Genomic DNA, 27,836 nt, shown 5'->3' with positions numbered 1-27,836 from the left:
TTATATAAATAGCTCTCCTCGTACTATCAGGGGCTTGGCGGGGCCTATGTTCTTATTATTCTTTTGCTATTTATGCAATTGAAAAACTTCTTGGGATTGGTTTTGCTTTCAGTGGCTTTGCGCTCTTCATTTTACCTTTGAGTTACTTTGATTACCCCTTTACAATTTAAAAAAAAAATCTTTGTACTTGCTGAATGCCTCCTTGTCCCCGTTAACCTTGTAAATTTAAATGCAACTATCTTATTGTTTATTGTTGTCCTTACTGTTTTGTTCATTTATGGTGGCTTTTTCCCTGTTGATTTTATCCTTATTTCCTTTTGGGATATATTTAATTGTTAGTGTATTGAGAAAATATTTGAAGGTTTCCCACATTTCCTCTGCATTTTCTCCCACAAATCACACATTCCACTCAATTTCTTCCCTGAATAATTCAAAGTTTGTTTTCCTTAAATTTTATATTTTAGATGGCCCTTTATATTTCAATTGCAATTGTAGCAAGGGAACTTGCAGTGGAAGCCGGAGCACACTCCACAACATCTTTCGCAGGCAGAGAGGCAGAGAGAAATGGGTCAGAACTGCAGGGAGCCAGAACAGAAGATAGGGGCTGGTTCAGTGGCATAACAATAGCCACGCAGAACCCCCAGTGGTGGGTAGGCACTGATTGAGAGCGGGTGCCGGGGGCCTGAGGGGACTATCGCTGCGCTGAACTGCCACCAGGACCTGCGCTACCCCCCCAAATGCTCCTCCCTCCCGGTGCTCCTCCTGGCTCCAGCTATTAATGAAAAATGGCCTTCACAAAATGTCCACCCACATACAGAAGACAGTTTTTGAGGATGCTACAGGAGGCAGCTGTTGTTATGCCACTGGGCTCGTTCAAAGCCAGGGACAGAGTTATGTGTCCATCTCTCTAAAATGTTCACAATGCAATAGGTTTTTAATGGAAATATTTAGCTAAAAAGCAAGGGATGAAGTTTTAGAATGCAGATAAATGCAGCACGCCACTGACCAAACTAATGCTAACTAAACATTATTTATCTTGTTAATCCAGGAAGTATTTCTGCAGAAATAAACTACATTTTGGTGGCTACAGTAGAACTCCACATCTGGATAGCTGTAGTCTGCAGACCATACTGATTCTAAATACTTACAGTATATATCACCATTTTTTCTATGGTCTAAAGAAAATGCCTCTTGCTGCGTAAATTCTATCTGCATGAAAATAATTGTGTTGTACATTGGCTGTTAATATAAAACATTAATGCGGGCTGCTGAAATACATCAGTCAGGACATGTAAATCTCTGAACAAACACAGAATGACAATGCAAACACTGGCAGTGAATATTTGTTTTTATTATGCAGACAGTTAAAACATTTTTAGGCTCTTTGATCATCAGAGTAAATCAGGCAGCGTGTTGAAATGTTCCCACCATACAATCTCCATCTTCAATTTGATAAACGTGCTACTACTCCTGGTCTTTCTCTTCACCGTGGGTGATAACATAACATAGATTCTTGTAATCCAGGTTACCAGCAACATCTGGGGGGAAAGCGTTAAACATCTGGCTGATCTAGATGACAAATGCAAAAGAAAGTAACATTAGAATTCAATAAAATGGCGGTTTTATTTATAATTTCAGTATTTGCCATTGTACATAATGCCTTCATGTGGGACATGTGATGTTTGCTCCTACTGGGGCAGATGTATTAAGCTTTAACAAGAGATAAATGCAAGGGTGATAAGGAGAGATACACGTCCAGCCAATCACCTGCTAACTGCCATGTTACATCCTGTGTTTAAAAAAGTCAGTAAGGAGCTGATTGGCTGGACGTTTATCTCTCCTTATCACCCTTGCATTTATCTCTTGTTAAGGCTTAATACATCTGCCCCACTGTTTGTGTTGTATTGTCCAAATAAATATTTCTATAAACGCAGTTAAATTGACCAACCAATGTTTGTCCTCTAGCTGAGCAAAGATAATCTTCTTTAATCTTCATTAACTCATTCAATAGCGTTTTTTATTTTTAAACACCCCTGGGGGTGTCTTTTACATTTGGACTGGAGGTCAGTGGGTGCAGGAGGGGATCGCAAACGCTGATCACAAGCGGGGATCTCCAGCATTACAGCTGATTCCTGTCCGCCCTGCTGCTCCTGGGAATCGGCATAATGAATTATACAGTTAAGCCCACCCCCATCCAATAGGAGTCCATGGGCGGCTTTAAGCATATAATCCACTATGCTGATTCCCAGGCTGCGGCAATCAGCACTACAGTCCCCAGGGAATCAGCCAAATAATTTCCAGGCTAGCCTGCGCCAGTGCCACTTTACTACTAAAAGTTTACTACTAAACTTTATTTAATATTTATTCATATAAATGTCAGTAAGTAAATCATTTTGTGAATATCTCCTGGAAGCAAGAACCAGAAGGGGTGATGGCCTGATCCTGGCATGTAGTGAGACCAGAGTTAGCTGAGCGCTCTGCTTGGCTGCCCCGCTTATATAGACAAGGGCTCGCCAAGCAGCTGAGTCTCCCAGTGCTCTGCTCAGCTGCCCAGCACACAAAACAAGACCATGTGATGCGCGGCACACCCTCGTGATATGTGACAACACCCACTTTTTATGTAGCTGTGGCATACACATACACTACAATGCCAGAGGTGCTAGACAACCCCAGTTCATCCCTGCCAGGAGCTCATACTGTGCATTTTACCCACTGGCCTAGTGATGTGGACAAAGGCTTACACAACTGGAAGTTAACTATATCATTACTCCAGTGTTAATACTTAAAACAACCCTGTGAAGGGGAATTCAAATATATATTTTATTTAGCTAAGATTATGGAAAGGTAGACTATGTGCCTCTGAATATGTGCCTCTAGATTCTAAGGATCCCATGGCAATTCAGTTGTTGAGCAAAAAAGTAGGCAATTGGACAAATCCATTTTGCACTGCTGGTGGGGCGTATGTAACATGTACAGAGAGATTTATATTTGGGTGGGGTGTTAAATTGCAGTGTAAAAATAAAGCTGTTTAACATTTGGTGCCTACATGCAAATGCAGCCAGTATTTGCCCTGTACAGAAAAAAATAAAAATGTATTTGTTCCTCTTGCATGGCAACATGGGTTTTCCAGACACAAAGCTGCACACTTTGTTGCTTTTCTTACAAACATACCACACATAAACACATATAACTGTTAACTCATGATAGGGCTGCCTAGACATTGGGTGGCCCTAGTAATGTGACCACCGTAGGGGCATGACTAGGCACCGTAGTAAACTATTTGAGCCATTAGAGCCCCAGTACTTAAGCACTTCCTCTCAGTTTACCTTGGCAAAATGAAGTTTAAATATTTTGTCCAGGTGATATATAGGATTATTAGCCAATGTGCGTTTCATTGTTTAATATCTGCCGCATACTAAGGGCAACTGGCCCTCAATCACTGCATGTTTCCTCAAAACAACCTTGTCAATGTTGATTAAGTTATTTTCAGGGCCTGTTGGCAAATTCAAATGAACAATAACTGGCCTGGCTGCTTCCATTATGGTAGGGACTGGTCTCATCCAGGTTTGCTACCATGCACCAGTTCCTTACAGAAGCTGAGTTGTTTGATGTTTTGTTTGCCATATAGTTGCGTGCAAGCTATAACAATTTCATATTAGTCATTTACTGCTAAGGAGAGTCTGTAGTGTCCTTCACTGGAATTAATGATGAGAAATGTGTTCCATATAGGAGAATATCTCCCTCCATGATCACTGCTCTATGTCTATGGCTAAATAAAACATAAAAGATGATTCTTTAACTTTCAAAAGAAAAGCACAATGACATAAAGAATGAACTGACTGATCTTTACATAGCTCTGTATTTGCAAAATCACAAATCCCTTCCATTGTTACTGTACTGTGATATGTATTGCAGCAGTTGGAAAGCATATCAGACACTTAAGAAAAATCCAGCATATCCCCGATTCTAGTGGCGGTACTTGTGCGTCTAAATTTAAGAAGGGTGCACCGCTAAGAAGGGTGCACCTAAATTTAGACGCTAAAGCGTCTAAATCTAGACTCCCTGCAAACTGCTAAGAAGGGGGCATCTAAATTTAGACGCTAAAGCGTCTAAATCTAGACTCCCTGCAAACCGCTAAGAAGGGGGCATCTAAATTTAGACGCTAAATCGTCTAGATTTAGTAGGGTGTAGGGGTACATAGGGGTGCACTGTGCAAAACACTATTAAACCTGTTCACAATGACACTAGTCGACGTAACAGCTGTCGACCTTGTTAATTCCACTATCCACGCCACCCCGAAGCGTGGCGAGGGGACGCGGTACGCGTCCGACTGACCTTTTCATACCCCCACTATCCACGTCGGCGTGGAGTTGATTTTCTAAAGTGTGGCGAGTGCAGCGAGCCACCGAGCCCGAAGCGTGGTGAGCACATAACTTCACATGTATACGCGTCCCCTTGGTACTTTGTGGATTCCCCCTTTTACTACCATGCATATTGGATTTACCTGTTTAATCTTCTGGACCTGAGCTCCAATCCTGGGAGAACTTTTTCTTCACTTGGACACAAACCGCATACGTCGTCGAGGTTATTTCCAGTTTTGGGTACACCTTGCCCTAATTCTCTACACCTCCAGCGGCCTTCCAATCTATTGGTTCCCCCAAGGACTTTCTACAAAGGACTCATGCCCGGTCCAGTGCAGGTTATATTACATGCTAAGGTTTAAATCCACTCCAACCATCATTGGTTTTAATTTTTTATTATTTTATTGCATCCGGATAAATTGTATATTTTGTGCCATTAAAATTGTTATTTTAGATATTGATTCACTTGTAAGGTTAATTAATTCATATCACAGCGCTGCTTCCATTCCTTTTCCTTTTATAAACTTAATCTGGACCCAATTAATCCAACTCACGTTGGTTTCAACCCAATAAACAGTGTTCGAATACATACGGGACACGTAAGTAACAGAAGACAAATAGTGATTTATTACATTCACTCGTAGCATGCAGCCCTTTTACTAGAGACATTGGGGGAAATTTACTAAGATGTGTATTCTACTTCACATGTGATGTTGCTAGGGGTAACCAATCAGAATCTACTTATTGTTTATTTAGCACCATCTAGAAGATAATAGACAAGATCTGATTGGTTGCCCATAGCAATATTACATGTAAAGTAGAATAGACATCTTAGTAAATTTCCCCCCATTGTGTTTCAATGATGTTACTTCAACCTGATATATAAGTTAAATATTATATATCAGGATGCGACCCAAAGCATTTTGGTCATTGGTTTAGTGAAATGTTTTCTTCCTTTGATGCAGATCAGCAATTCCCTGTTTTTTTTTTTTGTTTTTATTTTGTTTTTACACAAAATACAAACCAGCATAAAATGGCCAACAAAATGTCCAGGGTCTCCAAGAACCTGTCCAATTCCTAGCCAGAAGATGCAGAAGCTGAGTGCTGTATGAGTACACCGCCACACCATCTTGTGGGAGTTATTATGCCACTCTGGCAGGCCCAAACCCTATAGAAACCCTTGTACTTTGCACTCATGCCTCTTTTCGTACTTTCAGTTTCCTGACATGTAGCAAATACTGTAGGTGGAATCTCTGCCTGGCATTCCTCATGGCAGTGATTTTATTCTATATGTGCTGCAGATAAGATAATGGGGCAATTGGATTAGTGTAATCACTTTTTAAACACAAAACAAGTAATGAATCGTACCTCTTCCTGGTTGAACCTGTCTGCTTGAGTTGTAAGCATTTCCTTGATGCTATAAATAGAAATAAGTCAATGTACAGTAGAAGGCATAAAACCACATTGCTATATACAGTAGATTATTCGTAGAAAAACTCAACTAGCCATGAAGAAATGACAATTGTTGAAACAATTGTTTGCAAATAACTAAATAACTCTAAACACAAATAATTATCTTACTAAAACTAACACATTTTTTTAGAGGTTACATTTAAAAGTTAATGATAGTGTTATTGCATCACAATAATTTAGTTTTACATTTGGTCATTGTACGATATCTCGAAAGTAAAAAAAAAAAAAAAAAAATCATAAAATTAAACTTGACCCAATGTCTATAAAATACTCTAGTAGTCTATAAGTATAGTAGTCAGGTAGTCTGTAAGTTAAGCATTTATACTGAAGTCCAGTATGATACAAGTTAAGTCACCCATATCCTTAAAAGTCTTTTATCCAAAATCTTCAGAAATAAACAACATTTTGACTGCGACTGAGACAGTGACACCTTTGCTTTCTGATTGTCCAGTATAAACAGTTTATTTCATGCACAACATTTTTATAGTAAATTTAAAAAATAATATTGTATACAATAACCATCCGCTATGGGGCCAATTCTGGTTCAATATTAGTGAACCAACTTTGGTCCCTGCCCCAATGGTTGGGGGGTTTGTGCATGCACATTTCTTTACATCTGCAAACCCCATCTGCGAACGGCCTCAGCGATTTTCAATATCGCAGGGCCGTTTGCAGCGGGTGTGGTATGGGATCCTGACAGTCATTATCCCGACGTTGGGATCCCGGCTGCCCGGAGTCAGACAGCATGGAGAGTGCAAAAAAGACCCTTGCTGGCACGGTGGCTCGCTACGCGAGCCACCTATTCTGTTTTCCCTCTATGGGGGTCGTGGACCCCCACGAGGGAAAATAGCGGGTGGCCGTCGGGCACCCGGCTGTCGGCATTTTGACAGTTGGGATCCTGACGTCGGGTAAACGACTGATATCCAAAATTCTTCAGGTCACAAGCATTGCGGGTATGGTAGACTTTTAGATGTTTAAAAAAAGGGTCATATTAAAAAATATATTGTATTACTGTTCTAAAAAAATGTATTTCATTTTAGTTGACCTCAATTTGCAAAACTGTTTTGTTAACATTTTCGGCTAAAAATCTCATAATGAATTCGGGTGCAGAATCTTGTGGGATTCTACAGTGGAATTTTACTTTGAATTTTCAGACAGAAAACACATTAAACACATGAAAAGGTAATAAAATAAATAAATGTATATTTTTCATTTAAATACAGATTGTGTAATTTACAAATACCTGTACACTACAGTGCAGAATGCCTAAGCTACAAATAGAATACAGTACCAAATGGCAATGCTAAAATTAAATTTGAAGATAGATCGCTGAAACCGAACAACTGTACACCTATGAGGTTCCATTGTCTATTCAAATTAATAAATATCTACAGATGGAGCCCCTGCCATCCTTGGCCGGCGCTCACCAGACCCTCCCCGCTGGTGAGTGCCGGCGGCAGTGGCTTCACTGATCTGGGACGCGCGTGCGTCTCACACGCACGCACGTCCCAGTCTCTCGGCAGGGACGCTTCGTGTCTCTGCCCGTCTTCGCTTCAGGGAGACGGGCAGGGTTAGGGGGGCGCTCGGGGCGGCGAGGGCGACGGTCGGGGACGGCGGGGGAGGCGGCGGGGACCGGAGGAAGGCTCCATTTCCCAGGGGGCGCGCGAGCGTCTCGTGCGCGCGCACCCCCTGGTGGGGCTGGCAGGGCTGGTGTGGTGTTTAAAACACCAGCCCTGCAAAGATGAAGCCAGCCCCATCTGTATACACAATTAAAATCAGGCCATATGTGCATAAATGCTATTGTGTTTTACTGAGTATCAAGCATGATTATTCATTAGTAATATTGGACCAGTAACATTGGTTCCATGCAAATATGAATAACTTGCTTAACAGAAAATATTTTTTAAAATCAAAACCGAAAAAAACCTACAGTAAAGGTGCCCATACACGGTACAATTATTGTATACAATTTGGACTAGATCACATCGCATCGCATTGCATAGGTTTTGCAATGCAATGAGATGAGATCTAATACAAATAGTATGTGCAACACATACTTTTTCAGCTGTACGATGAGATGTGTGACGGGAGCGCGCATCTCATCGCACCATGCAATTGTACCGTGTTTGGGCACCTTAAAGCCACAACATAATTCTGTTTTATTACATACTTCACGAACATTTAAATGTTCCAATATGTCCTGGTAATTTAGGTCTATCAAGAGTTTAAATTATGTAAAAATACATCATATGAATTTCAAGAAGATAAAGGGGATTGCCTTGAAAGATGGGGAGGGGGGGGGAGAGGTCACACTGTAGTTCTATTAACAGTATTTTAACAATCACTAGCTTCAAAAGATACAGTAATTGGGTACTGCTCATATTGAGCTAATGTAATAAAACCAATATACTTACTATTCTGCTTTTATATGGCCTTTACCATCAGGATCAAAAATCTTGAAAGCGTTTAAAATGGTTTCTTCGGGGTCCGTGCCTAGAACAGACATTTCATATTCATAAAACATCTGTTTTCATTCGCATCATTTTAAATGCACAGCTAGTCAATTCCACATTAAACGTTCTCCCTAGATGACTTAATAAATGATGAGATACGCCGTATCTTCTGCTTCCGTGTTTTGGCCCCTGTAAAGAGACCACGGCTGGAAACTACTTTAGCACCTCGCAAACTTTAAATTACTTAAAGAGTGACAGGGCCTAGGGGAGAACTGTCAAGTTCCACTGAGTGAAATTAACTTATTAGACAGCACCATCATTGATGTCTCACTCAATATTTCCAGAACATTACTGTTCTGTTTGTTACCTGCAGGGCAATATCATTATTACATTTTCTGTGCTGGACACCGATAAATGTGCTCGGAGGGGGTCAATAAGTTAAGTGTTCTGTTGAGGCTGAGGCCCATTGTTAGAGTTCTTATAATATTGTACAGGTACAATTTCCTGTCAGCCTCTGTAGTGTATATGTAGCAGTATACAGAAACTGTGTACAAACATCCATTCATTTCAATTAACCCATTGTATAACAAGCATGAATAATTACTTAAGGTCAGTAAAAATGGTTAAAATTCAGGACCGGAGTCGGGGTGGGGGCGCCCCGGTGCCGGGGGGGGGGGGGGTGTACCTGTCCTGCAGCGCTGTGTATATAAAGCTTGCGGCGGCAGCGGGGGGTCCCTGCAGTCAAGAAATAACGAGCGCTATCCGCCTGGCTACGCGGAAGCGCTTCTGTTGTGAAAACACTGGCCGCACGGCGCACGCTGATTGGCTGAATCTCAGCCAATCAGCGTGTGGCCAGTGTTTCCACAACAGAAGCGCTTCCGCGTAGCCAGGCGGATAGTGCTCGTTATTTCTTGACTGCAGGGACCCCCGCTGCTGCCGCCGCAAGCTTTATATACACAGCCGCAGGACAGGTACCCCCGCGGCACGGGGGGGGGGGGGCGAAATGCCACCCTCCAGTGGCCGGCGCCCTAGGCAAATGCCTAGATTTGCCTAGTGGTGGCGCCGGCCCTGTTAATATTGCTGTAATAAACCAATCTAAGGTCAGTGACAATGTGCCAATCATAAGGATGCTTACGATTGGCACTTGATGTGCCAAATTATACATGCAATAAATTGCAGGGAGCTGGCAGCAGTGGGGGGTGGGCAGGGGGTCTATGCGGCGCGGGGCAGGCAGCATCGTCCCTGCAGCACAGGGCATTAAGTCAGCAGGGTCTGTACAGCGTCTGGAAACAAAGTAGCGATATTTGCCAGGTGGCGGCGCGGGAAGCCCTGCTGAATTTGAAAACACTAGCCAGATGCTGATTGGCTGAATGCAAATAGCGCTAATTAGTTCCCAGCCTCCGCATGGACCTCACGGCACGGGAAGCGCAGCTGAATTTGAAAACACCAGTCAGAGATTCTGCCAATCAGCATCCGGCCAATGTTTTCAAATTCAGCAGCGCTGCCTGGCAAAATAGTGATACTACTTAGTTTCCAGCCACTGCACAGAGCCCGCTGACTTAATGCCCAGTACCACAGGCACGCCGGTTCCCAGCCGCCGCTGCCTTGACCCCGCTTCTGCACATAGGTGTGTGACAGTGGTGCTTCACTGCTGTCACTCACCTATGGATCAGACCAACACATCGTGGGTGCTAAAAAGCACCTGCGATGTGCCGCTGATGGGTCCGATCCGACAAATTGCACCTGTAGCAAGTTCAATCTGTAGGGTCCAACCCAGATTTTTTAAGTAAGTTAAAATTTTAAAAACAAATGCAATCTCTTACAGACCTGTGGCAAAACATTTTCTGTAATAAAGTTAGTCCTGAATTTGTGTTAAACGTATGTAGACCTGTGTTTGAAACAAGTTGCCAAACTAAATTTGCCCCTGATCAACACACATGTTAAAGCAACAATTAATATTCTGTTACAGTTTATTTTATATCTACTTTATTACATATAAATTCAGCTTTTCTGTTTGTTTAACACTCTGTCAATAAAGCAAATGCAGTTTCCTGGGGATTTATGCCTTCAATAGCCAAGTGCATCACTTAAGTTTCACTTGAGCAGACTGTCAATAAAGGAAATAAAAATCTCCCGAAATATACTTAAGGGCAGAAAGATGCATTATTGTAGTTCGAAGATTGTGTTCTCAGTGCCTTCAAGGGATCACTGCGCGTCTTTCCTTTTCAATCAATATCTCTTTACGCTTAGTTCCCTATTGTCAATCATACTGCCGGTGGCAAACACAAGGCATTTCACAAAGCCTGGGTACCCAGCATCTCATACAATGTTGTACATTTCTCTCTCGCGATTTCTCCAGGCTTTGTCTGAAACCCTGTCACATATAACTCATCTGTTATTGATTAGTTGGTAAATAAAGTGGTCCTTTTGATGTGTATCAAAGATATTTTCTCTACAAGCTGCAAATGCATTTTTCTAGCACTCAATAGAAAGCAACATGTGGTTAATATTACAAAAATAGACTTTCAAAAGGAAGCATTTGGCATGACAAGTCTTATTTATTTTCCCCTTACTGTTGATTAATGTTAGAAAAAAATTAATGCCTGCAATTACCATACTAAAATTTAGGCCCCCAGAAATTAATTGCTTCTTAGTGGTGTGTTATTTAGAGTGACTCATTGCTTTTTATTTAGAGATACAGAATAATGCTGCGTACACACGGTGAGATTTTCCCTTCGATTTTGACTATATAGTTCAAATCGAATTCAAATCGATTTTATTTGATGCAGATCGATGCCAATTCGATCCCGATACGGGCTCCCGTGTAGTGTAAATCAAATAGAAAAGTAGACTTGCCAGGCAAGACTACATAGTATAAGTCTAATGTCAAAAAGTTAACACCTAAAGGCCCATACACACTTGTAGACTTTCATTTCAAAAGACTTTGCCAAAATCTTTGATAGATTTATCTTTCCCCAAAGTAGTGCGTACACACTGAGTTATTTTCCCCAAAGAGCAAGAGATTTTCAGGAGACGAAAGACTTTGCTGAAAATCTTTCATATAAAAGGCGATTTACATAATGGGCTGGGTTTGTATTCCAAGGGTGGGAGCAGCGGCCATTTTATTCAGTGCATTTCTGTTCTTGGTGCCTGATTCAGAACGGATTGCTGGGCTGCGTATATGCGGAGCCCAGCAATCAGGTAAACTCCACCCCATGCCGCCCTGACCGGGGAAAATCCCACCCATGTGCACTGCAAACGTTTCATTTGCAGCTGTGCATGTAGGGAGAAATCCATTCACTTGCGACAGCAATGCATATGTTACGCCATAACAAAATATACATTCGGGGGGGGGGGGAATAACATATACATTGCTGGCCTGCAAAAAATTTAAGGCATGGCTTTGTGGGTCAGGGGACTATGCACACCGTAATACCCATTACACATATGCAACACACCGTAATGCCCATTATATATAATGCCACATAATGCTCTGCCGGCTGTCTCCTTTAACGATGCAGGCAGGGACAGACAGCAGGGCAAGGTGAGCGGAGGTACCGCCTCCACAATGAACTGACGGAACGCAGTTATGCCCCGTGCCGGCTCAATTTAACCCATGGTAGGCAGTAATGCCAGTAATATATACGTTGCTGGCCTGTGCCAGCAACGTATATATTACTGGCTAATAAATCATCACTGGTGAGCAGTGGTGCCAGTAATATATACATAGCTGGCATATGCCAGCTATGTATATATTACTGGATAAAAACGAATTCATTGGTGGCAGTGGTGCCAGTAATATATACACTGCTGGCATGTGCCAGCTATGAATATATTACTGGCTAATAACTACTGTAACTCATTGGTGGCAATGGTGGCAGTAATATATACATTGCTGGCATGTGCCAGCAATGTATATATTACTGGATAAAAAACGAATTCATTGGTGGCAATGGTGGCAGTAATATATACACTGCTGGCATGTGCCAGCTATGAATATATTACTGGCTAATAACTACTGTAACTCATTGGTGGCAATGGTGGCAGTAATATATACATTGCTGGCATGTGCCAGCAATGTATATATTACTGGATAAAAAACGAATTCATTGGTGGCAATGGTGAGTAATATATACATTGCTGGCATGTGCCAGCAATGTATATATTACTGGATAAAAACGAATTCATTGGTGGCAATGGTGGCAGTAATATATACATTGCTGGCATGTGCCAGCAATGTATATATTACTGGATAAAAACGAATTCATTGGTGGCAGTGTGTGGAGCACGGCGGCAGGGGGCAGGGCGTATGACAGGCTGTGCTGTGGGCAGGGACCAGTATGTATGAAGCAGAGTGGCGCAGCGAGCGGTGTGACTACGCGCGTGGAGCAGGGGGAGGGAGCGGCAGAGTCACCGAGGTGGTGAGTATGCTCCAGCGCCGGGGAGAAGGGGGAGGGAGCAGGGGGAGGGAGGAGGCGGTCAGTCGGGCTGAAAGTCTCTGATTCTTCAGCCCGGCTGCCGTACACACCTGGCGATGATGGCTCAAATATGAGCCATCATCGCCAGACATACTGGTAAAACCAGCAGATAGCCCACTTTGCTAGCGATGATGCGGGAGCGCGCATCATCGCTAGTCGGGCATCGGCAGCCCATACACACTTGCAGACTTTAAGCTGAAACTCGCTCAAAACGGCTGTTTTGAGCGAGTTTCAGCTTAAAGTCGGCAAGTGTGTATGGGCCTTTAAAGTAGTAGAGAAATTGAATAGTGCAATTCCAATAGGCCAAATAAAATTGAAAGCTAGGTCTTACCGTGTGTACATGCCATAAGACTATTGGCAGATTTTGTTTTCTTATTTTGAAAAAGGTGCTAAAATTACTAAGACAACAGAAATTCTTTAGAAATATGAAAAAAAATTCCAATTTCATTGGAATATGTGGGTTTTATTTGTTCACTAAATATTTTTTGTATCCCTTTCAGGGATACTGGCACATATGTGTATGTTTACTTAATAATTATTTTTAAATGAAAAACTTTTTGAAATTTAAATATATATTTATAACAGCCAATGGGCGGTATTCAATGCTGACGCCGAAAACAAGCTATCCCTGCCATCTATCCCCCTCCTTGGCCGCTCACCCTATTCTATGTTCTAGGGGAATCGATGGCGAGGATTCCCCCAAACAGCGAGGTTCGCCGCTAATGCAGCGAGCCCACTGCATATAGCTATGACCCTCGCTATTTTGACGACTGCACTTGTTTCCACCTCACTAGAAAAACCCAGCAAGGTGAAAACGGCGAGTGCAGGGGGGTCAGTTGAATACAGACCCGCGAGCTGTGAGGGTAAGTTATCGCCAGTGCCAACCAAAAAAAGACCGCCGGCCAGGACGCGCCAACCAACGCTTAACATCATCCAGGCCGCAATCCGGACCCTGAACGCCACCACAGGACTGTTCCTCAATACAGGCAAGCGGGACGCCGCACCTATACTCACCGGTGACTTACAACTCCTAATCTGGACCCCATACCCAGCCTACCCTGCCTTTGGATCCCCTAACCAGCAAACCCAAGCCCATACCTTCCCCCCCCCCCCCCCCCCCCCGGCGCCAGCACCTCCTCACACAGGTCACATACCTGACGTGCAACCCTTGTCTTTATTACTATTGTCCACTGTCCATATTGAATTTGTATGTATGTATTTTTTCTGAACTATACCGCACCAGTGTACTTTTAAACCCTTGTATTTATGTATATCCGCACTCTTCTTATCCTCTTACTCTACTACCTCTCCTCTCGATCCTATACCTGCGCAAGTCATTAAAACTCTATCTCCTGTGATTATTCCAACCTTAACTAAAATCTGCAATCTCTCTCTTACTACTGGTACTTTTCCTTCTCTGCTCAAACATGCAGTGATAACTCCTATTCTAAAAAAACAGAATTCTGACCCTAACTCTCTCTCTAAATATCGTCCTATATCTCAGCTCCCATGCCTCTCCAAGCTACTGGAGAGACTTGTCTACTCTCGCCTCACAAACTTTCTTAACTCTAACACCCTATTAGACCCACTTCAGTCAGGTTTTCGCTCTAAAACACTCCACTGAGACAGCACTGACTAAAGTGGTGAATGATCTGGTAATGGCTAAGTCTAAAGGCCATTACTCACTACTTATTCTTCTTGATCTTTCTGCTGCATTTGACACCGTCGATCACTCTCTTCTCTTACAAACACTACACTCCCTAGGTCTTAATGATACAGCCCTTTCCTGGTTCACATCTTACCTATCTGATCGCTCTTTCAGTGTTCGCTTCTCTAACTCTACTTCCTCTTCATTACCTCTGTCAGTCGGAGTTCCGCAAGGTTCAGTCTTAGGCCCTCTGCTTTTCTTTTTGTCACCAGTGGTTTTGGGTCGAGTCTCTGATTGTCTCTCTGCCATCTCATCTTGGATGTCTTGTCGCCAACTCAAACTCAATATTTCCAAAACTGAATTACTCATATTCCCGCCAACTAAGAACAGTTACCATCCTGACATCTCCATCACTGTTGACAACTCGATAATCTACCCTACCCCACAAGCTCGTTGCTTAGGGGTCATCCTCGACCCTGAACTGTCCTTTCTTCCCCACATTCAACCTGTTCTCCAAATCATGTTACATGCATCTAAAAAACATATCCAAAATACGACCCTATCTCACACAAGACACTACCAAATCTCTTATCCATGCACTCATTATATCCCGCATTGATTATTGCAATAGTCTCCTAACTGGTCTTCCCAAGAACAGACTCTCACCACTGCAATCATTTTTAAATGCTGCTGCTAGGCTGATCTTCCTTGCAAGATGCTCATCGTCTGCTGATCCGCTCTGCCAGTCCCTCCATTGGTTGCCTGTATATTACCATATTCAATATAAAACACTTCTACTTGCTTATAAAGCTATTAACCATACTGCACGAGCATATATCTCTGCACTTATCACAAAATATCTCCCATATCGACCACTACGCTCTACACAAGATCTGCGTCTCTCTTCTGCACGGATCACTAGCTCCCATTCATTATTACAGGACTTTTATTGGGCTGCTCCCATCCTATGGAATGCCCTTCCACGCACATTAAGACTCTCCACCAGTCTCCAAACTTTCAAGCGTTCCCTGATAACTCACCTCTTCAGGCAAGCCTATCATATTTAAGTTCTACATGCATAACCCTCCGAGGCACTTATGTATTATATAGCTTCCCTTCTGGACTTGTAACTGCTATGCTATTACTGGTGCCTGTCCCTATGTTTCCCCCCTATATCCCTATAGATTGTAAGCTTGCAGCAGGGCCCTCCTACCTCCAAGTCTTTTGTTACCCAGTTTGTCTTATCACTGTCTACTATTGTAAAGCGCAACGGAATCTGCTGCGCTATATAAGAAACTGTAAATAAATAAATAAAATAAATAAATATTTGCACCATTTACAGTAAGAGCTTTTTTGAACACATGCACCTGCTTATCATTTACGCTACCTACACCTGACACCAAGGGGCAGAGCGCTGCACTTAATTTATTTTAAACTGCACTACCCTAGCCAGATCGGTCTTCCGGCAAGTGAAGCAGCTAGCCCTGACCAACTGGGAGCAGTGCGCAGGAACCCAAATAACCAGTACAATTTTTTTGTACTGTATGATTGATGTATGTGACTTTTATCTATTTGTTTTGCCTTTCCTGGCTAACATATTCCATCTCTGAACATTTGAGATGGTGAATTATATGACACAAGTCACATATGAAAATACAAATTGTAATGACATATTACAAACATCACGATTGCTATATAAGGCAATTTTGTGGCATTGCATTTTAACATAAATTTGTGGTATTTCAGAAATATAACCAAAAAATTATTAAATTCCATTTAAGCATATTATTTACTCAAAAGAGCTCAAAGAAAGGATTCAAGGCTGACATTTAATGAGACGCGATTTTTATTAAGATTCTGAAATCGCACGATATCGCATTTTCAAAAAAATCGCAATTTTTTAAAAATAATCGACTATTTAATGGGATGCGAATTTGCAGATGAAAAGTACTATATGGTGCGATACAGTGCAATTTTTAGTCATGAAAATGTGAAAAATTTTAGACATGTGAAAATTTTAGGGATGAAAATGTGCACATTTTTAGACGTGCAAATTTTTAAGACATGAAAGTTTGCAGTATTTAGTTTTTTTTTTTAAAGTGGGGTGGCGGCCCCCCATATTTCTGAAACCAGGCCCAGACTCTTAGACCAGTCCTGGTTCCAAAAATAGGGGGGGAAAAATGGGCATCCTCCATTTTTTTGGAACCAGCATCAGGCTTCATCAGCCCATGGTCTCATGCCACAGCCGGGGGACACTTTTTATGTAAGGTCCCCCGGCTGTACCATGCTCTCTGTGACTGGTCAGACCTGAACAGGGTACCTGGGGGAGTGGGGACCCCTCAATAAAGGGGTTCCCCCCCAGACTTCATCTGTCAGCCCAGGACTGCTTATGCTCAGAAGGGTAGATCCCACGTCATGTTTTTAACAATTTTATCTTTTATACAGTTTTAAAGACAGAACCATGCACAGATCACACTGGTCTGTGCATGGTTCTGTCAAAATCGTCTGTCAGAACCTTGTCTGTTTGTGTTGTGATTTTTGGTAACATTTTTACAAAATCGCATCTTATTAAATTTGCGAGTTGTATACTTTTTAATGGGAAAAACATGTGGATGCGAATTGAAGTGTGTTGAAAAATCAACAGTTCAGAATGTGCGATTTTCGCAGCAAAAGTGCGGTTTCTACCACAATTCGCATTCCTATTAAGTTGCCGGTTTCAGAAAAACATGCAAATTTTGGCCATTTTTTTACAAAATATCACAAAAGTTGAGAAAGTCTCATCCCATTAAATGTCACCCCAAATGTTACAAATTCACTGCTAAATAAAGAAAAACAATAAAACAGGGCATCTAGTGTTGTGTTGTGGTTAGGGTAATCTGTATAAATAAAAAGATGTATCACTATATCTACTGATTGTTGGTCAAACTAGTAGAGAAGTTGCAATGTGATTTTACAGTGTTAAGGAATACTGACTATAATAGAGTGGCCATTATTAGTTGTTGGGACAGGCGGGAAAAATATAAAGCATAGTTTTCAGACTTTTCATTTAAAGAAAGAGAATATCTGTCTGTTTCCTCATCCATTAGTCATCCCACTTGGATAAGTTGACAGAATAATATTAAAAACAAGTCCACTCTAGCTGAGAGCTTAATCTCATGTAGTAGGTACATCATAAACAGCAATATTCTACCTTACATCAGTAATAGGCCTCCTAAAAAAAAGCTATTAATGTATACTTTCTAATCTATAAACTAGTATAACATGTATATCTACAAAATTGGAGAATTAACCATCCCTTAAAAAAATTGGAGCTGGCAGCTGCGGTTTCCCTTGTACAGGCTACAAGCTATTCTAACTTGGTAATTACAACACACAAACTAAGTTGTGCACACATAGGGCCAGATGCACTAGCTTCACAAGTGATAAAAAGAGAGTTATAATCACTCAACCAATCAGCTCATGCCTGACATGGCAGGTACGAGAAGATTGGCTGGCTGTTTATCACTCTCCATTTTATCACTTTTGAAGCTTAGTGCATCTGGCCCATAGTAACACATAAATTAAGTGACAGAGTCATTTTTAATAACTTCTACTGTTTGATGAAACCTTCTGCAAACTTTTCCATACTGTATCCAGTATCTGTTCCTCTGTCTTTTTATAAACAGAGCTTGTATCAGCTGTCTTCACTGGGAGTTAATGGATGACTCCACTGAATCAATATGCATTTCTAAAACCATAACGTGCACAGGGGATAGAAGCAAACTGGCACTGCAATCGGAAACATGTTCATTTTGGTTGTAATGGAAAGTAACAGCATTGGGTCATTTTGAGGGTCAGCGTTAATCGCTGTCTGTATATAATAAACCACTATATAAATAATGAATCAAGCTTTGCTTAACATTAACAGAATAGTGCTACAGTTTAGTATGCAATAGATTTTTCAAGTGACAAATGAAAGGCATAAAACATTTCATATACTCTAATTCTCTAATTATATATATATATATATATAGATATATATATATATATATATATATATATACATAGGCGAATCTAGGGGGTGGTCCGGGTGTGCACAGGACCACCCATTACCCCCTGCGAACCGGAGATACTGCCAGGCAAATCTGGAACATTTTCCCTATAGGATAACATTGGACCCGCTAATTCTGACCCCCACCCAGTTCAACGGCTGCCAGTTCCCCCTTCGGCATCACTGAAGCTCGAGGTTGATCTCAGTCGAACCCAAATCGTTGGGCCTTCAATCTGATACCAGGCTGGATCCATATGGGTTAATTGGTTCCAGGGATATTGAGGTTAAACCGTTTTTTTAATTTCTTAAATGTCATTTCATGGGGGCAGTTTTCTCTGGAACCAAACAGCCCAGTTTCACGGGACCAAAATCATTCGAAGCCAACTCAAAAGGTCTTCAATATGATACTGGTCTCATGTAAATGGGTCAGTTGGTTCCGAAGATATAGCTGGTTGGTTAAAGGGGGGTAGGGAGAGGGGAGTGGTTGTCTCTCCCCCTCACACCAGAAAATGCAGTGACTAGGCTGATGTATAAGGGGTCAGCCTGGGAATGTCCCTGCATGATCCTGGGACCATATTCCCGGGTAAATCCCTGCATTTTCTGTTGTGAAAGGGGTATTATTTCAAACAGCCGTGACCTGCAGTGCTCTGAATACAGCCGGGCCCCCTGCTCTCTGCCCAGCTGTCAATGACTGTCACCCCTGCAGCTTCCGCTCCAATTCTTCTCCCCGCTTTCCCCTCAGCACGCCCCCCCTTTAATCATGTGGTGCCGGCGCCCAGCGTGCTCCCCCGATGTCACACACAACAACAGCGCGCACAATATTTCAAATGTCCACTCGGCTAGAGGGGACACCAGGAGGGGAGTGGGAGCGTGCTCTGCGCTGCGCTCTGCTCCTCTCCCCATAGAAGCAGCTGCACCGCTCTCCATCTCTCCCTGCAGCAGCAGCGAAGGCTCATATAAAAATTTACAGTAAGTGGCACTTTTGGGGGCATTGCTTAAGGGACGCTACAAGTGGCGGTATGTGGGGGCATTACGCATAATGTGTGGCTTAATGTGTAAGTGCACGGTGTGCAGCATCATGTGTAAGCAGCATTATGTGTGCAGCATCATGTGTAAGCGACATTATTTGTGCATCATCATGTGTAATGGGTACTATGGTGCGCGGCATCATGTGTAATGGGTAATATGGTGTGCGGCATCATGTGTAATGGGTACTATGGTGTGCGGCATCATGTGTAATGGGTACTATGGTACCATCAAGCAAGAACCCCCTAGCAATGAGCACGTAGGTAAGCAGCACTTATGTGGCAAATATGTAATGGGCATTATGGTTTGTTATATAGTATGTAATGGGCATCATGATGTGTGGCACAATGTGTAATGGGCATTATGGTGTGTGGCCTCATGTGTAATTGGCATTACGGCGTGTGGCTTTATGTGTAATGGGTATTACAGAGTTTGCTAAAATGTGTAATGGACATTACTGTGTTTGGTCTAAAGCAGTGGTTCCCAACCTTTTTTCTTTCCCGTACCCCTTGATTAGGCTTTTCATCGATGAGTACCCCTCCTTTCAATTTAAAATATAGACAGTACTTACGAGTGGAATGGAAGTGAGCGTTATGCGTATCCTTATGCAAGTCCTTATATTAAGGAGTAACGGAGGAGTAGTGTGTGGTCAGGAATCGTTCCCTTCCGTGTCTGGCCACTGAATGTGTATTGTCTCCAGGGTCCCCACTAACACCTGTAGGATTAATGTCACTGCTTCCTCCATCCATGTCAGCGCTGGGCAGATGATCACAAATGTCTGTGGGCAACATGGGAAGCTCCCAGTGGATTGCTGGTCAGGCAAAAGCACAAGGAGACACTGATGATGCTGAAGACAGAACCGTAAGTGACACAACAATGGTTCTTCTTCATGGCAATGGGCCTTCTTCTGCCATGTTAAGACTTATTCATCTTCCGCCATTGCCAATATTATTTTCAAGTACCCCCAACTGGTATGCAGAGTACCCCCAGGGGTACTAGTACCCCAGGTTGGGAACCACTGGTCTAAAGTGAAATACCACACCCCCTTTTGTGATGCCACGCCTCCTTCCCATGAGGCCACCCCCCTTTTTGTCACGCGGCTGCGCCGCGCAAAGGTCCCCCTGCTATTATGTCTAGATCTGGGACCACCCATTACCATAATTCTAGATTCGCCTATGTATATATACACACATAAGTATTATTATTATCATTTATTTATAACCCACAAGGGGTCCGCAGCGCCTGACAATACATAAATGAGCAAAGAACTATACAAGAAAGATTGTGATTTACAGTACAAATGCAAATTAGGACAAGTACATGGTAAATAAAAAACAGCAGACACTGACGCACATATAACAGTGGCAGAGATATAGTCTAAGTAAAGCACAGGAGGAGAGAGTTCCCTGCTCGTTAGAGCTTACATTCTAAAGGTACGGGGTAGACAAACTGGGGTGACACAGCTGGGATAGAAGCAAACATTGAAATAGGGTTAGGATAAGAGATGGTTGTTTTTAATGAAGAAGTGGGTCTTGAGTGCCCGTTTAAAGTTTTGTAGGGAGGTGGCAATTCTAATAGGGAGGGGTAGAGAATTCCAGAGATACGGAGCACAACAGCCAAATTCCTGGTGGCGGGAATGGGAGGAAGTAACCAGTTTGCAGGAGAGGTGATGTTTATTTGTGGAGCGAAGAGGGCGGGTGGGAGTGTAAAGAGAGACAAGGTCAGATATGTAGTAGGGAGAAGAATGGGTGATGGCTTTGTAAGTGAGAGTAAGGAGCTTGAATTGTATTCTCAATGGAAAGGGGAGCCAGTGCATGGCTTGTAAGAGAGGAGAGGTGGACATAGTACGTTTGGAGAGGAAGATGAGATGGGCAGCAGCATTGAGGATAGATTGGAGTGGAGACAGGTTTTTCACAGGGAGGCCAGAAAGTTGTAGGTTACAGTAGTCCAATCTGGATATAACTAGTGCGTGGATGAGGGTCTTTGTAGCATCCTGGGTAGGATAGGATCTAATCTTGGAAATATTTTTGAGGTGGAAATGACAGGACTGTGAGAGATGCTGAATGTGTGGTTTAAAGGAGAGAGAGGAATCAAGAGTGACGTCAAGGCAGGGTACTTGGTGACTAGAAATACTTGTTGTTCCATCAATAGAAAGGGAAATTTTGGAAGGTGAGGTAATGTGGGAGGGCGGGAAGATGATCAGCTCAGTCTTAGACATGTTTAGTTTAAGAAAAGAAGAGATAGCAGAGAGACAGTCAGAAATATGTGAGAGGATATCAGGAGACAGGTCAGGAGAGGAGAGGTAGATTTTAGTATCATCAGCATTAAGGTGATATTGGAAGTCGAATGAGCAAATGAGCTCATGTAGCAATGACATATAGAGAGAGAACAGGAGAGGACCAAGAACAGAGCCTTGGGGGACACCTACTGACAGTGGAAATGCAGGGGAGGTGGAGTCATGACAAGAGACAGAGAATGAGCGGTCAGAGAGGTTGAAAGATAGCCAAGAGAGAGCATTATCACGCAGACCAAGGGAGTGAAGGATTTGGAGGAGGAGGTGGTCAACAGTGTCAAAAGCAGCAGAAAGGTCAAGAAGAATAAGTACACAGTAGTGGCCTTTAAATTTGGCAGCATGAAGATCATTGCAGATTTTAGTCAGAGCAGTTTCAGTGGAGTGGAGTGGACGGAAGCCAGACTGGAATTTATCAAGCAGGGAGTGGGAGGAAAGAAAGGAAGTAAGGCGGTTGTAGACAATATGCTCAAGGAGTTTGGAGGCAAAAAGGAGGAGATAAATGGGTCGGTAGTTAGTTTCTTAAGGCTAGGAGAGACAAGAGTATGCTTGAAGGCCAAGGGGACAATACCCGATGAAAGGAATAGATTGAAGAGGTGGGCAAGATGGGAACAGGCAGAAGGAGAGAGGAAGGGGAGGAGGCGGGAGGGGATAGGGTCTGATGGGGAGGTGGTGAGTGGAGAGGAACGGATGAGGCCCATGACTTCCTCACCAGATACATGGGAGAAGGATGTCAGTGTTGGTAAGGGGGAGGGGAGGGATAGTGAAGGAGAGGAAGTGGTAGGTTGCAGGTGGCCTGGTTGGATGAGATGTCCTGACGTGTGGAGTCAATTTTGGATGTAAAGCAAAGTCAAAAGCAGAGAGTGAGGAGTGGAGAGGAGGTGGGCAGAGGAGGGAGTTGACAGTGGCAAAGAGGCGCCAGGGGTTTTTAGACTAGGAGGAGGTGAGGTTCTTGAAGTATGACTGTTTAGCAAGGGAAAGGGCAGCACTGAAGGATGAAAGCATAAGTTTGAAATGGAGGAAGTCTGCCTTGGAGCGTGATATCCTCCAATGTCGTTGAGCATTTTTGCAGGTATCTGGTTCATTATGTGTGCCAGGGTTGGGGTGTTCGTTTGCAAGGGTGAAGAGTGGTTGGTGGGGCAACAGAATCAAGAGCAGAAGTGAGTGAAGCATTATATAGGTTAGGGGCCTGTTCAGGACATGAAAGAGAGATAATAGGAGAGAGAAGTGAGTCAAAAGAGGGAGGATAGGGAGGTGGTGTCAATAGCCTCAATGCTACACTTGGTGGTTGTAGTTTTGGGAGGTGGAGATGGAGAGGCAATATCAGAAATATCACAACGATAGGTAAAGACCAGATCAAGTGAACTTCCATTTACATGGGAGGGTGAGGAGGTCCACTGGGAGAGACCAAGAGAAGGTTAAGGAGTTTTGAGGCAGAGTTTTATGTGGGAGTGTTGATAGGAATGTTGAAGTAACCTAAGATAATAGAAGGAATATCAGAAGAAAGGAAGTGCAGAAGCCAGCAAGCAAAGTTATTGAGGAATTTTGAGGGATCGACAGGTGGGCGATAAATGACACCAAGTCGAAAATTAACAGGTTGGAAGAGGCGTATAGCGTGGACTTCAAATGTAGAGAATGAAAGAGATGTTCTGGGGGTAAGAGTTGGAAGGAGTAACTAGAGGGTAGTAGGACTCCAACCCCACCACCATGGCGGCCATCTGGTCGGAGTGTATGCGAAAATGTAAGACCCCCAGCAGAGAGGGCCGCAGGAGAGGTAGTGTCAGAGGGGGTGATCCATAAACTAAGTATAACCTAATTAAATAATATTTATGTTATTGTCACACCAGTATGCTGTGATGGACAGTGGCACAGTTACATTCCCACCAATGTGTATATAACACATACTTATAATAATGTAAATGTTTAACAATAAATTTGGTATAGCTAAGTAGCCATGGCTGGCAAGATATTATTCTGTTTTTAGGGCACAATTGCACATGCTATTATTACTGCTGCTGTTATTATTATTAGTTCTTTAGTGTCTGCTTGGGATGTTTTTATTAGTACGGAGACTTCAAACCGCATTAAGCAATATGCATATTATAATTAGATGTATTATCCTCTCTGAATTTCAGCTCTTCCTTCTGCTATAAAGCAATGTCTGCCAACTCTGTGCTAGCTAATGATCTGCGTTAAATCATGTAAGCAGATTATATAACAATCTTCTTACAATTAATGTAGCTATGGCACACAAAGCTGGATTACAGAAAAACACCTGTTTGTCCTTTACTGCCCCTCTAGAGTATATATATATATATATATATATATATATTATTGATATTTATTGTAGTGATATATCTATCCACCATAACATTTCTAGATTGTATAATAAATAGTGAACAAAGTGGGAATATCAATACAATGTTTTTAGAACAAATGCCAGGTCCTTAATCCAGTGGTTCTCAAACTGTGTGCCGTGGCTCCCTGGGGTGCCTCGGGACACATGCAGGGGTGCCCTGGGTTGGTGGTCCAGGACCAACTCAAATTATTAATGGTTAGTTATTAATGAGCAAAACCAGTGCTGGTGCCTGCCAATCATAAAATGTGTACAAACAGAAGCAAATCCTGCCCTTTACCACGAAACTGACCCTAAGAATCGCATATAAACCCAATCAAATTTTTTTTTTTTTTGGCCTAGGGGTGCCATGAAAAAATTCTGATACTCTAGGGTGCCGTGACTCAAAAAAGATTGGGAACCCTTCCTTAATCAATAATAAAGTTACACAGATTAAAATAACTATCTATTTAAACTGGAGCTGATAATCTAACTCAGAGTTTTGCTATTAAAGTTGTCCTCAATGGGGATGCGGTCAGAATCCAACGATCACAATACCGGCGATGGGATTAAGATGAGTGAAAATCCCAACAACTGTAACCTGTAGTATGAAGGTGTGTACACACGGTTAGATGTGGAATTCGATTCAGTTTCAATTCGATATGCTGTTCGATTCGATCTGGCATTCCATTCTATTTCAATTTGATTTGTACTATATATTGTTTCCCTGGAAAGATTATTTTTCTTTTCGACTTTTACAAAACATAAACGCGCATTGGGATCCAATCTGCATTGAATGCTACTAGAAGCATTTGATGTGCATTTGATTTTGATTAGATTTTGACTATATAGTCAAAATAGAATGTCTTAAGGGGGTGGGGATGGAGGGAGGATTGCGTTCCTTGAAACTGGTGGGTATTTCTAGGAATCACGCAGACTTCCTTTCCTCGCAGACTCCCTTACCTTTGGCCATCTATGTAAGAGAAGGCTTACTCGGAGTCTTATGTTGGCCAACCAATGGTCACAATGTTGGATCCCAGGTTGCAGGGTTGGTTGCAGTGCTGGAATTGCAGCTGCATACAATGGGGGTCTCTTCTACTGAGATATCTCCTGCATTGCCATCCTAGACATCAGGCAGGTATTCACTGCTGCTTGCAGTACCAAAAATCCTTAAAAAGGTAACACCAGAAGCTGGTTGATGCTTTCTGAACAAAGGCTAAGTGACATTGTTTTATGCAAACCTCAGTAGGGTTTACAATGTATATTTATTAATTTTGGGGTTTCAGAACTAATAATGAACATTTTTGATAGCTAAAATCACAATGTGCCCTGGCTAGTATTGGATATTCAAGTCCTGCTCTTGTGAAGGGCAGATCTGTATGAGAGGACTGTTCTCAGGTCCAGTTTGACAATGGGGCATATGGGACAACATGATGATACAAGATGACCAGCTGGCCACACAGTCGGCCATAATTCATAGACACAGTATTAAAACTGTGTTACTATTTAAGGAAGTTATCTGGTCATTAGTCAAACAAATTGGTTTGTTATTTGAAGCAATGGTTAGCGATGGAATAATTGTTGTTAACCCTTTGAGTGCCAGCATCTCTGCGAGAGATGCGGATAATATGAGTGCCAACAGCTCTGTGAGAGATATGCAAAATATTGGCTAAACATGCCAGCATCGCTCACATTTGTTATATCAATTAAAAAAATTGGTTATATTTCCTATATAAGTTAAACATTACAGGTCATTATTTTAGATTTAACCCAAGAGAATTTGTCAAAATTGGTGTAAAAATTTCCAAACTAACATTTTTACACCAATTTTGACAAATTCTCTTGGGTTAAATCTAAAATACAGTATGTGGGCTAAGGGCGTGATTTAGAGTGGAGTGCTTTTTTGTGCTACTATGGTCTTGCCAAGGCTAGTAATGGTTTTGTTTGCTAAAGGGATTGACAGCCATGAAGCGTTTGTGGGTGATGACAGTGGAGTGACCACTCAAGGGCACGGTACAGCTTGCAACTGCAATCCCATACGCAGTTGAAAAAGCTCCAGTGTCCTACTTCCGACAGGCATGCTGCACAATCATAAGGTTACTCAGGCAGTTGATGATCGACCTACAGTATGTGCGTACCACATCTCTAAATCACTGCTTGTGGTGTCTCAGTACAAATTCCAATGCCTGCAACATTCGCATATTTCACACAACCGCTGCACACGGGATAGTAGCTGCAATTGCAATGCGTCCAAGTCTGAACAGACTCATTGGTTTTATGCAGACACAGTACATGATCAGTACAGTACCTTTCAGTTTCTCTCCGAACATTGTAAGGAAGATAGTGAAATTAATGGGTCCTGGTGCCTCCTTCACCATGTCATCAAGTTCTTCACTTTTCACATTTATACGACCTGAGAAAAAAAGAAAAATAGATTATTGCAATTCAATAATACAATGCAACTAAATGGTATCAAATGATAGACTATAAATGGATTTTCCCATTTTTCCATTTAATTTAAAGTCTATTACAGGTAGAGTGTTGAGAGGAACCTGGCGACGCACATTGCCTTTGGTACGCTTGTTTCGTACAAAGCATACTTGCCTATGTCCACAGTCTTTTAAAGTTTGAGGATCTCTCCTGGATACCAGAAGTGTAGACCAATCCTGGAGAACTTCCACCAACCCAGAAAATTAGGTCGTCCCGTGGCTTGATGGTGCAAATTGCAACAATCATTGTGGTCCTCCACTTAATCCTCAATTACATAAACTCTGCCCCCACCTAAACCTATTGGTAAATATGTTCCAAGAGTACGAAGGAGGCAAAAAGTCTTGTCCACACTGAACTGTTTGACTGCTAGCTACATCAATAGGCGGAACTGACAAAGCATGGCTCCCTCTGCACAACTGCAAACTACATCCAAGCAGACTTCCGTTACTCTCCCATCCACACTGCCCGCCTGGACAGGCCATTTTAACATGGGATACATACAATTTGTGGACAGTCAAAATATTAGCAGGAGAGAGATGGGTGAACACAGATGCAATTGTAATGTAATTTAAACCCTTTTAAGCATGCCAGCATTTAAGCTTTAAACCAGACTTGATTTCCAAGGACTCTAATAGTGAACATTTTCCAGTTCTCCTTACAGAATCACAAGTGAAACTATTAGCTCCTAATGTGGATCTTTTCAAATCTGTCAGAGAGTAATGCACCTGCACAGCTGCCGGGTGACCTGGAAAACGCCAAATGTTGAGGGTCCTAGAGGACCAAGTTTGGTCCTCTGATACATACAGTATCAATAGTAAATTGTCATGTTTACAGTTATAATGCTGACATGGTTACAATTATTTCAATAACATTTAATATTACCAACACGCCGGCATTCTTCCATTGGCATTAAAGTGTCAACATTTTGAATGTCGACAATCTAAAAGCTGACTGTGCAACTACATACTTTTAATATGGGTGAGTAAAACCTTATTACATATATGTGAAGAGTACTTCACTATCCTTATTTATATAATTTTCATCATCTGTCTTTTAACCCTTTTGATGATTCTCTCTCCCTATCTCTATCATTTCTATTTCTCTGGCTCCATAGGACAAATTGCTCTATGCTGAAAGCACTGGGGTTCTTCCCAACACCCATCTTGTTTAGGTTATTTATGATCAATTTCTAAATTATGTATTTTTATGAGACACTAGTGTTCCCAGCAGTCCCTGGTAGCTGTAACCATAG

General features: G+C 42.3%; 1 protein-coding gene across 1 annotated transcript in view; it reads right to left on the bottom strand.

Annotated features, from left to right (window-relative positions):
* Positions 1 to 1,336: 1,336 nt before the first annotated feature.
* Positions 1,337 to 27,836, bottom strand: part of MYL10 (myosin light chain 10) — a 74,550-nt gene continuing 48,050 nt past the window's right edge. The window contains exons 4-7 of the mRNA XM_083170978.1: positions 26,403 to 26,507; positions 8,249 to 8,327; positions 5,730 to 5,778; positions 1,337 to 1,569 (exon numbers count right to left, since the gene is read on the bottom strand). Of these exons, the coding sequence (XP_083027104.1) occupies positions 1,465 to 1,569; positions 5,730 to 5,778; positions 8,249 to 8,327; positions 26,403 to 26,507 (338 nt within the window). The 3' untranslated portion in view covers positions 1,337 to 1,464. The remainder of the gene's footprint in view (positions 1,570 to 5,729; positions 5,779 to 8,248; positions 8,328 to 26,402; positions 26,508 to 27,836) is intronic.

This window comes from Crinia signifera, chromosome 2 (assembly GCF_055691185.1).
Source record: "Crinia signifera chromosome 2, ASM5569118v1, whole genome shotgun sequence".
NCBI classification, from domain to species: Eukaryota; Metazoa; Chordata; class Amphibia; order Anura; family Myobatrachidae; genus Crinia; species Crinia signifera.
The sequence above is the reverse complement of the archived record's forward strand: the minus strand, read 5'-3'. Positions and strand labels throughout refer to the sequence as shown.